Consider the following 16,947-nt stretch of genomic DNA (forward strand, 5'->3'; position numbering starts at 1 on the left):
GCTCTAATCCGAGTTCCTCACGGATGGCTGAGCTTCTCACCCTATCCCTAAGGGAGACGCCAGCCACCCTTCTGAGAAAACTCATCTCGGCCGCTTGTACCCGTGATCTCGTCCTTTCAGTCATCACCCAGCCCTCATGACCATAGGTGAGGATAGGAACGAAGATCGACCGGTAGATCGAGAGCTTTGCCTTGCGGCTCAGCTCTCTTTTCGTTACAACGGTGCGGTAAAGCGAACGCAATACCGCCCCCGCTGCTCCGATTCTCCGGCCAATCTCACGCTCCATAGTACCCTCACTCGCGAACAAGACCCCAAGGTACTTGAACTCCTTCACTTGGGCTAAGGACTCATTTCCTACCCGGAGTAAGCAATCCATCGGTTTCCTGCTAAGAGTCATGGCCTCAGATTTAGCGGTGCTGATCCTCATCCCAGCCGCTTCACACTCGGCCGCCAGCCGATCCAGTGAGTGCTGAAGGTCACAGGCCGATGATCCAATGAGGACCACGTCATCTGCAAAAAGCAGTGACGAGATCCTCAGACCACCGAACTGCAACCCCTCCCCACCACGACTACGCCTCGATATCCTGTCCATGTATATCACAAACAGGATTGGTGACAAGGCGCAGCCCTGGCGGAGACCAGCATCCACTGAGAACGAAACTGACTGGCTGCCGAGGACGCGAACACAGCTCTCGCTTTGGGAGTACAGGGATTGGATGGCCCTGAGGATAGACCCCCTTACCCCATACTCCCGCAGCACCTCCCACAGTTTCTCCCGGGGGACCCGGTCATACGCCTTCTCCAGATCCACAAAACACATGTAGGCCGGATGGGCATACTCCCAGGCCCCCTCCAGGATCCTTGCGAGAGTGAAGAGCTGGTCTATAGTTCCACGTCCGGGGCGAAAACCGCATTGTTCCTCTTCAATCTGAGGTTCGGCGATCGGCCGAACCCTCCTTTCCAGCACCTTGGAGTAGACTTTACCAGGGAGGCTGAGAAGTGTGATGCCCCGGTAATTGGCAGACACTCTCTGGTCCCCCTTTTTGAACAGGGGAACCACCACCCCGGTTTGCCACTCCTTTGGCACTGTACCCGACTCCCACGCGATGTTGAATAGGCGTGTCAACCATGACAGCCCCTCAACACCCAGAGCCTTTAGCTTTTCTGGCCGGATCTCATCAATCCCTGGGGCCTTGCCACTGCGGAGATGTTTGACCACCTCAGTGACCTCCACCAGGGAAATTGACGATGAAACACCATCAACCTCGAGCTCTGCCTCCAACATAGAGGGCGTGTTATTCGGATTCAGGAGTTCCTCAAAGTGTTCCTTCCAACGTCCGACAACCTCCTCAGTTGAGGTCAACAGAGTCCCATCCTTACTGTACACAGCTTGGATGGTTCCCCGTTTCCCCCTCCTGAGGTGCCGGATAGTCTTCCAGAAACACTTTGGTGCCGACCGAAAGTCCTTCTCCATGGCCTCTCCGAACTTCTCCCACACCCGCTGCTTAGCCTCCGACACGGCAGCAGCTGCAGGCCTTCGGGCCTGTCGGTACCCTGCAACCGAGTCAGGAGTCCTCCAGGATATCATATCCCGGAAGGCCTCCTTCTTCAATCGGACGGCTTCCCTGACCACCGGTGTCCACCACGGTGTCCGAGGGTTACCGCCCCTTGAGGAGCCTAAGACCCTGAGGCCACAGCTAGCCGCCGCAGCTTCAGCAATGGAGGCTTTGAACACCGCCCACTCCGGCTCAATGCCCCCAACCTCCACAGGAATGCCAGAAAAACTCCGCCGGAGGTGTGAGTTGAAGATACCTAGGACGGGGGCCTCCTCCAGGCGTTCCCAGTTCACCCGCACTACTCGTTTGGGCTTACCAGGTCTATCCGGAAATTTCCCCCACTCCCTGATCCAACTCACAACCAGATGGTGGTCGGTTGACAGTTCCGCCCCTCTCTTTACCCGAGTGTCCAAAACATGCGGCCTCAGATCAGATGACACGATCACAAAATCGATCATCGATCTTCGGCCTAGGGTACTCTGGTTCCAGGTACACTTATGAGCACCCTTATGTTCGAACATGGTGTTTGTTATGGATAATCCATGGCTAGCACAGAAGTTCAGGGAGGCCGTTCCTCACCACCACGCCTCTCCAGGTGTCTCCATCGTTGCCCACGTGGGCGTTGAAGTCACCCAGAAGCAGTACGGAGTCCCCTACTGGACCCCCATACAGGACTCCATTCAGGGTCTCCAAGAAGGCCGAGTACTCTGAACTGCTGTTTGGTGCATACGCACAAACAACAGTCAGAGTTTTCCCTCCTACAACCCTTAGGCGCAGGGAGGCGACCCTCTCGTCTACCGGGGTAAACTCCAACACCGCGGCGCTCAGCCGGGGATTTATGAGTATCCCCACACCCGCCCGGCGCCTCACGCCCTTGGCAACTCCGGAGAAGAATAAAGTCCAACCCTTATCCAGGAGTACGGTACCAGAGCTGAGACTGTGCGTGGAGGTAAGCCCCACCAGATCTAACTGATAGCGCTCCACCTCCCTCACAAGCTCCGGTTCCTTTCCCCACAGCGAGGTGACGTTCCACGTCCCCAGAGCCAGCTTCTGCCACCCGGGTCTGGTCCGTCGAGACCCCTGACCTTCGCTGCCACCCATGTGGCTGCGCACCCGACCCCAACGGGTCTTCCCACAGGTGGTGGGCCCATGAGATGAAGAGAGGGGGGGTGCCACGTAGTTTGTTCGGGCTATGCCCGACCGGGCTCCGTGGCAAACCCGGCCACCAGACGCTCGCCATCGAGCCCTCCGTCTGGGCCTAGCTCCAGACGGGGGCCCCGGGCTTCCTCCGGGCTGGGTCCCATCTCCTCTTTTATCGATATTCATTGAGGGTTTTTGAACCATTCTTAGTCTGGCCCCTCACCTGAGACCACTCTGCCATGAGAGACCCTACCAGGAGCACAAGGCTCCAGACAACACAGCCCTCAGGTTCACAGGGACACACAAACCTCTCCACCACGATAAGGTGACGGTTCAAGGAGAGGCTTTATAGTCTTGTTAGCTAGATTTGTTAGAAAAGGAATGAAGTTTAGGTGTCCCACATAACCCTTAATGTCCCAGATTACCCAGATTACCCCTATAGGTGGCCTTATTATATTATGCTCCTCAAAAAAGTATCAGTCAATAGAAATTATTGCCCAATATTGTAGCACTTTAAATAATTTATTTATTATAATTTATTTAACCAGGTTAGTCCCAGTGAGATCCAATCAATCACTTTTACAAAAGAAACACAGTTTCAACAGTAAACGTAAACATCTATCACATTAAACACTTGCAAACTAGCAACCTGGATTTTACAAGAACTTACACAAGCTAAAAATCAGTCTGCCAAAAACCTTCAAGTTTTCTTTCCTAAACTTTGGAAAAAACAAATTGTAACATGTCCATAGATAAAGTGACTTGTAGAAGAGAGACATTTTTTTTTTAACTTTGAGCATTGTTAACAGTGCTACACAAATTAAATGTATTATTATCATTCTCATCATCATTATCATTATCATTATCATTATCATTGTTATTGTTAGTAGTAGAAGTATTAGCAGTTGTAGTAGTGACAGTTGTAGTTTGTTATTGTCTTATCATTGTCTGTATTCCACAACTACATTTTCTTAAGTCAAATTAGGATAAAAAAAACTGGGGATAGCATCCCACAATGATCGGACCCTTGTGAATGTAGCTTTCTCAACAACCATATGGTGTCTGCTGCATACACTGTACTTGACAAGTTGCAATTGTTCAGAGAGCGAGAGGAACAGCAGTCAGCAGGAGCGCACAGGTCACACCATGGTCCCCCTTCAGCATTTCACATCACACTGCAGATCTCTTTGCCAATTACACATAATAGCGTCAAATTAGCATGGACTTCTTTCATCCTCATTCTAAACATAATTAAAACAAAACCTTTCCAAAAGCAAGTGATTGCGTGTGCTTGCACCTGAGAACATTCTATTTGGGCCTGTTTTCTTCCTGACGCTTTGTGTTTGCCTGAGATTGCTGCAATAATGACCACAACAGCTCTGATGACAGACCTCTTTCACCATGGACATCTTGTCATTACATGAAAAGAGGCATAGGTGCATCAAATAACACAAATGATGGCTCCACTTTAGTTACAGTAGGCGTGTCAGTGCAGCCACAGCAGGGAGCCATACACAGAACTTGTCTTATTATATCCTGGTTCATCCCTGCCATGAACCTCCTGTTCTATATAACAGCTAAGTGTACACAGAGTGAACATTTCCATGTAGGGTAATCCACACTTTAATTGCTTAGAACTTTTTGACAAATCAGAAAAACCCTGAAAATGTGAAGAAGTACCATTTGAGTGCCTATGAAGTTAGAACAGGCTTTATTTCATGGAATTTATTGACATTTTTAAACTCTTTGTCATGTTGTGAGTACATACCACTTTGGAATCTGTCTACCCACATGTTGGATGCTCTTTCTTTGCTCTATATACAGTAGGCTATAATCCAGATGACATTTAATCTCATGCAGTAACACCTAATAGAATGGCAGAAACTTGGACTATGGGCAGAGAAGGTCTCTGGTTCTCTCTGGTTCGACTCCACGGAGAAACAACAAAAAGACGAACCTGGATTGTTCTGTCCAAAAATCCAAGAGTCTCCCTACCCTGTCTAGTGCCCCTGAGCAAGGCACCTTACTCCCCCAACATCTGCTCCCCAAGCGCCGTACATGGTCGCTCACTGCTCTGTGTGTCCTGCACCAGATGGGTCAAAAGCAGAAGTAAAATTTCCATACCTGCATGAGTGTGCCTTTGCATGTCTGTGCATGTGTTTGGGACTAATAAATGCATCTTATCTTGAATAGATGGTGCAGAGTATTTTCAGCCTTTTTACTCAAACAGTAATAAGCGGTTTCTCAGAGAACACAAGTCCAGATTCATGAAAGGGACATCCCACACATTGCTTGTCACTGTCTATTCAGGAAGCACATTCTGACACATGTTATGGGAGGCGAGCATCAACAGCTTGTGTGACAGGCCATCATTGAAAAAACACAATGTAAATTCCAGTTGTATTTAAATTTATAGCTTGTATCTTTATATATTTCTTAATGTACATCCCAGAAGAAACACAGACACCGACCCAATAAAATGTATTATTCCTGGATAGATAGAAACCTCTGCTGATTACATAACTACTGCTGTCCTTTTAAATTGGTGCTGTTTCTAGTGACACACAAAAGAAGTCAGCTGCCCTGATAACAGCTCTGTGAGGCTGTAGGCACTAGGTGCTAACATGCTCACAATGTCAATGACGTTAACACACTGATTTGAATTTCATGCCATGCCTCCATGGGGGTTTCTAGGGTCTTGAGGGGACCCCAGGGGAAAAGGTAGCAAAAGGGACCTGTGATTCATAAGTGTGCGTTATGGTTCATACCATAGAATGTATGGTTAGATCTGTCCTTGCTGGGGGTTTCTCACCATTGCATTGTTGCAGTCTAACAAGCGGTTTCTCACAAATTGCCATTGCTGTTGTTGACTAAGGTAATCAGCTCGTCTCAGGGGGCCCCTCTCTACTCAGGGTCTCAGGCAGTTGCTGCTTTGTTGTACTCCAATGTAACATCTCTGCGAACCAAACAGATGTCAACCTCATGCAGGTTCCAGAGAAAAAAAATCTCTAAAATAATAATAATTCTTCCTCTGGAGACCTTGAATATTTGTACTAAATTGTATAATCCATCCAGTGCTAGTTGAGATAATTTATCGTGAATCATCAACATAAAACAATTGGCCTCGGCATTATTTAAGTAATTAACTTTTTGTACCTGCAAGGAAAATTTTACTATTTAATATGACTTAATTGGTCTTCTGCAAATACGAGTCCCTAGACTACACCTGTGAAGATACATGAAGACTCCCACAGTTCGAGGGCAGCATCATCCCAGTCTCATGGGAAGACAAAGGGATGCAATCTTTCACTGTGAATGATAGAAGTGATTTGTAAAGGTCCGATTCAGCAGTTCAAGCCCTGCCTGCAAATTGAGAGGTACAAATCTTGAAAAGCATAAAATGGACAGAAAAATCTGTCTGTGTTCGTTTTTGGGGTCGTCCTTAGAAATATGCTTAGGGGAGATACTTCAAAGAGATATTCTCCTTGGAGGTTTTCTGTTGCAATAGGAGCCAGAGGTGGGAAAGTGGCAATTATTAAAAATGAATGAAAATGCTCAGGAAATGATTTCATGACTGATATATGAACATGGCGTTTCTAGATTTAGATGCACCCCGCGCAATTTGATCCAACTCAACCGAACAAACCTGTAATAAAATCTGTCTCCGTGTCGCTAATCTTATTCACAACAATGTGTCAGAGAGGTGAGAGAAGTGAGAAAATAAGCAGGTGAAAGAGAAGAGGGCCATCTGTTTAATCAACGATGTTTTCTGAAAAGAGGAGGTGGTCTCAATTGTGTTGCTCCAATAATGCTGATATATTTAATTAAACACGGCCTGATAAGCTGTGAGAAATGGTTTATTCACACCGAATAGTGGAAATGACTTTCAAGACTTTGCTCTGAGAAAAGAAAAATTCTCAATAACAAACTATAAGAAACTGAATGTCTTCAGAATAATTGTTAGAACCCACCCCCATCCCCCACAGCAGGCCCCCATGTTGCATTGTACACAAACTGGCATGTGGTGCGGAGAGTGAGTCAGACTGCTCACCAGCTGTGAGCCTGGCTTGCAAGTGGGGAGTATTAAAGATATTTCATGTAGGGATGGCAACAGCCCACAACACTGGTGTGGGTGATAGCAGGGTTATTAGAACAGTCCGGCAACAGGCTGCAAAAATGTACTAGGGCTAGAGCTTACAGATACATTTTTTTAGACGACTGTTATTATAACTCCCACATGACAACACCCACATGTACTCTTGTGCTATAAATCACCTTGAATTCAATCAGTGCTTCTAAAGTTAACTGTGTGCCTGTTTACCCCACCTGTACAGGAAGAGATTACAATTTACTGTTAGTCTTGGTCTTTCAATGCTGATTACAGAGAGCGGTTTGAACAACTCACAAATACGAAGGTTCCACTTTACTGTAACTTCTGCAAGAGTTTCCAACAGCTCTGTAATGTCAACTAATACTGTAAGGATGCTGAACAAAAACATTTGAAACTGTCTTAAACACACAGAAAAGTGCCAGTCAGCATAATGCTTCTGTGTGTTTAGCTGACACAAGCAATGGATTTTGTGTGTAAATTAAAAAAAAATGATAAGGTCCACGTGTGATCAGGCAGACACACAAACAACATCAATGAAGGGCCAGGCAGAGTCAAAAAGCTAAGCACAAAGGAGCTTAAACACAAGGATCGACTGAATCACTGTCACAAGGAACAAAGACCAAGTAGCACAGAGAGAAGGCAGCACAGAGACTGGATACAGGAGGAGACACCGAGACAAAGGTGAAAAAAAGAAATTCACAGCGGTCAGCAACACAAGGACTGGATGTGGAATCTGGAATGAGAGGGGGTGTAAGAGAAAACAAAAGAAATACTCTGAATAAATGAGGAATAAAGAAAACATGACTTATGCAGACACCGAACATACCAATAACTCTGCCTGAATGAAATTACAGGACCTAATGAACCTGTTTGGAATAGTGAGTAACCGTCAAGGAAATAAATGAAGTCAATGTCTCATTTTACAGAAATACACAACTACAATTGAATCCACCTTAAATTACCTGAGCGTGACCTTGTTCAATAAGACTAAAGCGGAGGAAATGTGTATTTCAGATATTTTGTGCTTGCTTCTCTTACTACATAAATCTGTCTGTCTGCCTCTTGAACACAAATCTCGAGAAAGATCTTTCTTTAGTTCGCACTTGTATTGTTAAGGCAGGATTTGTGTTTTTAGTAACTGCAATTTGTTGTCAGTTTCACAGGGTTTAACAAACTGAGATGAATAAAAAGTGCACCGTGTCTCACACTGCAACTTGACAATGCCGACATGTGCCATCATTCAAATGCAAAGGAGCTATAACCCGGCAATTGGCAGAGAATTGTCTTTAGGGCTTTTCAGCTTTTTTTTAAATAAAAATATCAATACTTACCCCTATTATATCGATAATTGTATCTCACAAGTCTGGACGACAAAATACTGTTATACCCACCCCTACAATACCCAACATGCACAGCAATTAAGTAAATCATTATATATAAACTCCACCCATGAACAGTCATAAAGCTAATTCATTTCCATTTAAAGGAAAACTATGTCTTATTAAATCTTCAGTGCAGGTAGGATGAACAGAAAGTTTTCTAATTCACTCTGCACCCTATAAAAATAGTGTTTACAACATCCAGCACTAAATCCATAAAAAGTGACAGAATATTGTAGAACCGTTGGAGGAGGACTCACTAAGGACAAGGAATCATTCTGATGGTGCAAGAGAACAGCTCGGGTTAAGAACACTGCACTAGTCTAATCTGATATGGAACCCTCAGCCCTGGCCAGGAATCACCACACACACTGTATCAATTGTCTTTCAAGAACGAGACTACTAATTGTTTGTAATCCTAACTTGTCTTCCATGACACCTACTACTAATGTATGGGTTTCCTCCACGTGCACCACTTCCGTCCTGCGTGCGACAAGGAGCCCAAAGCCAATCATCCACTTAGCAGCGTTAGAGGGGGGTCGTCCTTGGCACGGCCTTTTCCTAATTAGAAGCGAGTGGAACACGTGAATTGGCTCTCCTACTTAGACCCGTGCAAACGGGGTATTCGTGTCCTCGCGGAAAATAAACAACACTCAGAGTGCATGTGTGTGCGCGTGTGTATGTGTGTGTGGAGGGCAAAAAAAGCGAGACAGTAGTATGCACGCCTTGGTGAACGCCTTCATGCGCTGCCTGGCCTTCCTCCTGCCTCCCTCTCGGCTTTGTGTCGGCTCCTGCCTGTGGGCTGGGAATGAGTGCGAAGACACGCTGCTGCCGCGGCCCAATCCGAGAGCTCGTCTCAAAAGCAGAAAGCCTCTTACATTTGAGGAAGTAGCAGCAGTGGCAGCAGCAGCGGCGGTGGTGGAGGAGGAGGAGGAGGAGGAAGAAGAGGAAGAGGCACAGCGCGGAGGCTCCAGCCCGTCCGTCTCGCCAGGTCCAGGCTGCGTCTCGCCGGCTGCCACAAGCCCCGCTGTTCCTCAGGGCCCTCCACCGGGTCGGATCTGGATCGGGGGTCTCTGGCGAGCCGTGGAGCGCGTCTTCGGAACCCCCTGGGTGCTTCTCCGCCATTACTGGTGCCCGGAGAAGAATCGTCGACCGGCTTTACGCACCGCGCATCCTGCCTGCGCCTTCGACTCGAGCCCAAGAAGAAGCGTCCAGGCAGGCGCTGCTGCTGCTGCCGCTGCCCCTACCGCCGAGGGAGGAGAGCAGGGAGCGGGCGGGAGCAGCCCGGCTCACTCGGGGACCATGAGCGGGTCTGTGGACGTCCCCGGTGCGAACCCGGCGGCGTGCGCCTGGGATGCGTCAGAGGAGCGCGGCTTCGATGAGGTAATCACCGTGGATCAGCACATGCAGGAGATGGGGACGGTGACGATCACGGTGGCCATTCAGGCGGCGGAGGACGAGGAGCCCGAGGTGTCGTCCAGCATCCTCGACTTCCTCGGGGGAAGCTGCAGCGAGGACGAAATCGGAAGAAATGACAAGTCCAGGTTGGTGTTGCACAATACTTTTAAGTTTTCTGAAGAATGTCCGATAACTAAACAATTAAGTCCATCCTCCCCTGGGAGACAAACTGCTTCCTTTGTTCTAAAATACCTGTGCTTTAATCATTGACACATTGAAGTTCCATGATTGCAAGTCAACCGCCTCCCCGAAACACCAGGGTTCAAGCTGGGCTAAGAAACACTTTCCTCTCGGTGGCAAGGTTACACGGTGTATTTCTGCGTCTCTCTATTAGCCATAGCTTCACTCGCTGCTCATGTGCTGGCAGGTCCCCAGCAGTAGGTACAGTTGGATTGGTTTGTTCCACTGGAAGAATACCAGTTGTGTACACAGATGCTGTTCAAACAGAGCTACAATCCAAACAGAGACCACAAGAAAGGGAAGAGCATCGCAATGTGCCCAGGAGGACAATAGAGGCTTCCAACCCGGGAGCGCAAATCCTCACAGACAGACATACTAGAGGGATATTATTATTATTATCTCCTGGGTCGGACAGCAGGGAAGTGAAGAGTGTAACCACCTGCAGGCAGCGCAGGTGCTGTTCAACCAGACACCTGTGACAGAGATAAAGGATGGCACCTTAACTTGACTCTAATTCCCCTGCGTCATGGCGTGCTATTTTTAGCCTTTGACCTGCAAGCTCCTCAATTGGACAACATGCGAATAGAGTGAGTCAGTTGTAGAAAAGGAGAGGGAAATGCATCCCTCTCTTGTTTGCTTGTAGGTCACACCTTTAGTGACTCACCGGCACAGACACCTGTGAACATTTCTGTTCTCCACAGGGCATGACGTTTTAAGAGCATCAAACATCTGATGGCATGCTGGGTACTAATAGAGGAAAGTCTAGTCTATCAGCTGTCTTGTCATGTGGCTGTTGCAGCCAATATTCCTGCTACACATTGCGCCATAACAGTGATGTGAAAAGTGTGGACATTTGCCAGTATCTATCATCTCTGCTGTGATTTCTATGAATGCACGTGCTAACATCTCTTTTGATCATGCGGTGACAGTATTTTCCTCTGAATGCTGGCGGTTATCCTGTGGAAGCCGTGGGCTTGTGCCAGCTGTGTGGTTAGTCGGCTGGAAAGCTGTTCACTGAGGGGGTGCGAGGGAGGAGGCTGGAGGAGGTGATGAGTCATCCACAAAATCTCATTCAGACCCTCACTCTTAATCTGCAGGGCTACCCGACTGCGCTGCCTCACGGCTTTGGCCAAGTGCCTGCGGGAGATCTTTGTGCTTTTTGCCTTTTTAAAAATCTACCGTAATGGTAGCAGTTTTTGTAAACTGTGCGAATTTGATTTGGTGAGCGACCATATTATGTGTGGGAGGAGGAGCCTGCGACTCTGCGCCCTTCAGATGGAGAGGTCTTGGCAGTTTCGGGATGGGGGCGACACTGTGGGTCGAGGTCTGGCAGCGAGGCACGGTGACATGGCTGGAGACGCAGCTTGTCAACTGCTGTGAGACAAAATCTGAAAGGAGGAAGACAGTCCATGCCTTCTCTCTCATGTTGCAGAGAGGCATGGCAGGATAATGCTGCCAAAATTCTGGCTTACTGTATTAATGAAAGTGAGACGTGTAATGTTTGCAGTTTTAGGGTTTGAAACATATTTTGTAACAATGTCAGACAACTATACATTTAAGTCCATCATACTATGACTGGGTAAAAAACTGCTTCCTTTGCATTAAAAGAGCAACTGCCTCCTCTAAACACCAGGGTTCAAGTTGGGCTAAGAAACAGTTTCCTTTAGGCAGCAAGGTTACACTGTATTTCTGCATCGGATTTGTCTCTGTATCCGTTTGCAGTTTTCGGGAATGAAACATTCGGATGTTTCCGTGACGCACTGCTGACCACGATACCTGTTTTGTCTTCCCATATGCAGCGGGGCTGGTACCAGTGGAGGGGAGCTGGAGGAGGACAGCTGGCAGCCCCCAGATCCAGAGCTCATCCAGAAGCTGGTCACTCAGATTGAGTACTACCTGTCCGACGAGAACCTGGAGCACGATGCCTTCCTGCTCAAACACGTCCGACGTAACAAACTGGGATTTGTCAGCGTCAAGTTGCTCACATCATTCAAAAAGGTAACCATGGCTGCAAAGCAAGAAACACAATAAGAAGTCATCTGAACCCACTGCGCTAATTGGGCTGCATATTGCTCACACAAAGCCTTTCACCATTATAGGCTAAAATATATATCGTCCACTCTGAAAGCTGAAATGTCCACTGGTGGCTCATTATGGGCTTTTCATCTTGTCTACTGATATCCCTGAGCTGAGTCAGCTGCATATAGTATACAAGGAGAATCAGATTTAGTATTTTGAAGACTGATAAAAAAATTTACAAATATAACCTCAATAACAAATCTGTTTTCAAATAAGAACCAGGCGCTTGACATTGTAACTGCAATGATGCAGAGGCTTGTGAGAATTGAATAGTAATGAATGTCTCCAATATCAACATGACTTGTTGGGATGCAACGGTATTCTCTTATTGATTCACAAACGCTGGTGCTACTCCAGGTTCATGCATACAGATTTGCAGGCCTGCGTGTTTGTGTTTTTCTGTTTATGTTGCAAGTGATCTGCGTATCCTCACACACTAATTTTTAATAGAAACAGGGATTCAACTGTGAGCTTTGCAACACTGAGATGACACATTTTAAAGATGAGACAATTATGCAGCGATGTGACTAATGCTGTGAATTTTGAATCGAATTGCTTATATCCACAAACAGACTCAGCCATTGATTCAGGACCTATGAGTTAAAGGAAGGCACTAATCATTCATCATGCTGGGCTGGGCAGTGAGGCCAACAATTGTATCAAGATAAAAAAATTTAATGTAAGTCGATATTGATAATTATCACAATAAATGTCACATTATATCCTAAGTTTAAAGAAAGATCTCTGCTCCTGAGTGCTGTGGCTGATCTAGGATATTTTTGTGCACTATTCCTGATTCAGTAAGGTGCAGGTTTAAGTCACTCCTTGTTTACTGTTTGCTCTATAGCTTTGCGCAAAGCCACAAAACAGTTTAAACTGTTTAAAAGATAAAATTCTATGACAAACGAGAATATATTGTACAAATCTGAGGTATATCAATTTTGTCACGCTGCTTACACAATGCAAAGGCTTTATATCGATATAAATATTGGAGTTTTTTATGTTGCTATTGATGGGTATTATTACATTGGGAGAATTATTGATCATGAATTAGTGTGAATCATTGCCCAGCCCTAATGCTGACAAGCCTAAGTTGTTGAGCCTTTTATTACTTTAAAGCTGTCAAAGTAGAAACCGTTGCAGAGATCAAAGGTGTGACCTGGTGGTTTAGAGATTGCAATTCTAAACCATTTAATTTCACCCATGTAACACAACCATCATCTCTTTGCAGGTGAAACACTTGACTCGTGACTGGAGAACAACTGCTTATGCTCTGAGACACTCAAAGATACTTGAGCTGAATGAGGAGGGCCGTAAGGTGCGGCGTCAGTCCGCAGTGCCGGTCTTTGCCAGCGAGTCGCTCCCTAGCCGCATGCTGCTGTTAAGTGATTTGCAGCAGTGGCCAGAGCTGGCTACTCTCACGAAGGATAACGGAGGGAACGAGGGAGGAGCGACCCAGCAGGAGCAGCTGATGAAGCTGTTGCTGAAGGCTTTTGGGACATACGGCGCCATTGCTTCTGTCAGAGTCCTTAAGCCTGGGAAGGACCTGCCGGCTGACCTGAAGAGGCTGAGCGGCCGCTACGCTCAGCTGGGCTCTGAGGAGTGTGCCATCGTGGAGTTTGAGGAGGTGGAGGCTGCTGTTAAAGCCAATGAAGCTGTGGGGAGCGACGATGATGGGGCCAATTTGCTAGGGTTGAAAGTGGTCCTGATTGGCACCAAGCCGCCCAAGAAGAAGGTGCCCAAAGAACGACCACGTGAGGAGGGAGGGATGCGCAAGAGTCGCTCGCTCAACAGCAGAATACGGGAGCTTCAGTACCACGGGGACGACTCCGCCTGCAGCTCTTCAGATACTGAGAGCAACCCCACATCCCCAAGGCTTGCCAGGAAGTCCCAGTCCTGCAACAAGCTCAGCCCGACCACTGCCAGCATCATCATCCAGAACAATCACCTGAGTCCTGGAATCTCCCCGCGTAACAGTCCGTGGTCCAGCCCCCGCGGCAGCCCCTGTCCCCAGCGCAAATCCCCACACTCCCACAAGTCTCCCCTGGCCAGTGAGGGCAGACTGAGCCCTGAACCCGGGCGTCGCTGGGCAGACTACTCCTCAGACAGTAGCCTCACCCCTTCAGGGAGCCCATGGGTTCAGCGGCGCAAGCAGGTGGCATCTCAGGAGAGCAGCCCGGTCGGAAGCCCGATGCTGGGCCGAAAGATGCAGAACGCTGACGGCCTACCACCAGGCGTAATGAGGCTGCCCAGGGGTCCCGATGGAACCCGCGGCTTTCACTGTGTCGCTATTGGCGAGAAGGGAAAGACTGCTGCTACTCAGACTTGATGGGGAGAGTCCTTATGCATCCCCCCCCCCCCCCCCCCCTGCCCCCGGAAAACAACATGAGAGATTGGAAATTCAAGCTGTTCTTAGCCACGTCGCTCAGCCCCCACCCCACATTTGAGACTGTGTAGATATACTTTTGTTGAGTGCATCAGTTTTCAGTATTTGTTATATTTTTATACGACGTTTTGAGTTACCATGGTAACATTAGTGGTTTACTAATGGAAATTTGAGTGAATGTAAATTGATATTGCTTTGAGAGAACACTTTGCAAACACCACGCTCCATTGCTGTCAAACGTGATTTAAATGGGGTGGGATTGAGAAGGATTTTTTTTTTTTTGTGTGTCCCGTCATGTGTGTAAAAGCTCCCACCATTGGTGTGTCTATGGATGGTGTATACATGTGTACGTGCTGTAAGTGTCATAGGGGCATTGACCTGATAGAGATATCACCATATGCCTTTTTCTGTATTCGTCTACTGAGAGTTCCATTTTTACATGCTATTTAAACTGAGACCATAATCACCCCACTGCCATAAAGGTTGGAGAGGTAAAAGTGGACATGATATTATTTTTGTAGGTTTTATTTAGCCTTTTTTAATTTCTGTATTTCAGTACGCTTTGGCACTTAGTTCGGAAGGAAGGGTCTCTTCTTGCCCCGTAAATGTTAATTTTTTTTGGCTGGCAGATGCTTTATTTATTTTTTTAGCTTTATTTGTATTATCATTGTTTTCTGTGCATATCTGTTTCCATTGGTCTAAGCTCACAGTGTGGTTTGAGGGATGTTCGGGTCAGGCAGAACAGAGCAGATGCTGACATGTTCTTGCCTTCACATCTGAGCTGGGGTATTTGTACAATGCAATTCCTATTGTACAAATAAATCACTAAAATGCAGTTGGTTTGACTTTGTCTTTATTTTGGTTGACACATACCGAGGCAGTCATGTTGGTGTGAGACAACAATGATCCAACCTTATTTAGTTGTTTTTTTTATTCCAATATTTGAGTCGATGGATTATGAACTATTACATTTTACGTAAGAGATACAAGTTGCACCAGTAATGTTTTCAGGTTGCTTGTAACTTGATTATTTGCAAAGGCGGATCTAGAGGTGGGGTCAGGGATGGCACTGGCCCAAGCTGAAATTGGATTGGGCCCTGAAGTGCCCCTCTACTGTCAGTCTTTTAAAAAGTGACCTTTTCACTCACAAAAAATTGTGATATTTGAAGATTTGGTTTATTTTCTAAGCTTATTTGAAGTACACAATGTGCTCAAACATGTCCTCAGGCCGGGACTCTTGTCTTACATGACTAGATTGGACGATGTATGTCCGAGATACAGAACCTCGTGTTTTGATGGTGTTTAATCCAACGTTGATGCCACTGTCACACCGTGAGACGAAAAATCTATTTTTTTAGTTAGTTTGTATCTCCGTCTTGTCAAGACACTCATCAATTTTAAGTTAATCTGATGAAAGCCCTGGGACAAATACGTCAAAGTAAAAATTTGGAATATGGCCAAAATGGCCACTTAATGCAAAAATGATGGCTTCCTGTTGCGTTTTTCATAATGCACTGAGATACTTTTTTTTTTATGACTGGTCATGATACACCTGTGTTCCAATTATGGTGCAGATCGGTCAAAGGGAAATCTAGGGGCTGGTTTCAGGGGGCGCTGTTGAGCCATTTTGCAACGCCCATTCCAAATTACTCCAGAATACAAAAAAAAAACGTAGACCTTGAATTTCCTGCAAAGTTCCATTACTTTTTGAGCATATCTAGGCCCTGAAAAAGCCCCCTAAAGGCAAGAAAAATCTTTAAATTTCAATAGGGCCTCCCACAGTTCGGTGCTCGGTCCCAAATGATCCAGATTGACTTTATTCATATAACTCAACAACATAACCGTTTGTGTACGAGCATTGGGATTTAAAGAGACAACTTGGAACACCTGCAGCTTAAAGTTGATGTGAATTGCATAGAGATTAAGTGAGCAGTGATTTTCAGGTCTCACCGGATTCTTGAGGTTTGGATTCTGACAGAGACTGCAACAGGTTTTTGCTGCATTTATCTCAGTAGGATGTACAAAAAGCTCACTTTTGGAAGACCCATCCTAGATTTTTTTGTGTCACTCTTCCACATGCCTTGTGGTTAGCACTCCCCCAGTTACGGCACTCGCACAGTTGTTGTTCATCTCAACTCTGCAACCCTGTGGATCCTTCAGTGTCCACAAGCCTCTATGTGACTGCTCTCTAAAGCTTCTATCACATAGACCTGTAGCTTTATGTAGGGCAGTGTGTGACTGTGTGTGACTCTGGGAAATGTGCTGGTTTCTTCCACAGATTGCTACTTTTCAAAAGCTTTGTTGCATGATTTCCTGGAATATTACCTTCTTTTTTTTCGTAAAAAAGACATTTTACATTCAGACGCACTTATCTTGAAATCACTCCACACAGATGAGCTCTATTCAAGTTTTGTGACCATAAAAATAAAAAAGGCTATTCATGTGAAACAACCTTAACCTCTGCCAAGCAGATTATGTTTTCTTTATCTGTAGTTGCCAAGGTTGTGCGAGAACTCCTGAACAGATGACAATGAAACTTGGGTCAGGGACGAAACCATTACATTTTGGTGCATGACCGGTACAGGGGGCCGATCCAGGAATCTTTTTTCACTTTCTGCAACATTGTGAGATTGGGCTCTTTCCCAAATTATTGATTTA

At 46.4% G+C, this 16,947-nt stretch overlaps 1 protein-coding gene across 1 annotated transcript; it reads left to right on the forward strand.

Moving 5' to 3' along the window:
- The first annotated feature begins 8,769 nt into the window (after nucleotides 1–8,769).
- On the forward strand, nucleotides 8,770–15,124 carry larp6a (La ribonucleoprotein 6, translational regulator a). The gene is made up of 3 exons (XM_062389292.1): nucleotides 8,770–9,730; nucleotides 11,624–11,822; nucleotides 13,135–15,124. The coding sequence occupies exons 1-3, from the start codon at nucleotides 8,904–8,906 to the stop codon at nucleotides 14,230–14,232; spliced, it is 2,124 nt and encodes a 707-aa protein (XP_062245276.1). The 5' UTR covers nucleotides 8,770–8,903; the 3' UTR covers nucleotides 14,233–15,124.
- Nucleotides 15,125–16,947: the final 1,823 nt, after the last annotated feature.

This window comes from Platichthys flesus, chromosome 1 (assembly GCF_949316205.1).
Source record: "Platichthys flesus chromosome 1, fPlaFle2.1, whole genome shotgun sequence".
Lineage (NCBI taxonomy): Eukaryota > Metazoa > Chordata > Actinopteri > Pleuronectiformes > Pleuronectidae > Platichthys > Platichthys flesus.

What these genes read in the sequence shown, in the direction of transcription:
- larp6a (XM_062389292.1), top strand. Translation starts at nt 8,904, where the DNA reads ATGCACGCCTTGGTGAACGCCTTCATGCGCTGCCTGGCCTTCCTCCTG. An exon ending in GGAAGAAATGACAAGTCCAG is followed by an intron (nt 9,731 to 11,623) that starts GTTGGTGTTGCA and finishes TCCCATATGCAG; the next exon opens with CGGGGCTGGTACCAGTGGAG. An exon ending in TGCTCACATCATTCAAAAAG is followed by an intron (nt 11,823 to 13,134) that starts GTAACCATGGCT and finishes ATCTCTTTGCAG; the next exon opens with GTGAAACACTTGACTCGTGA.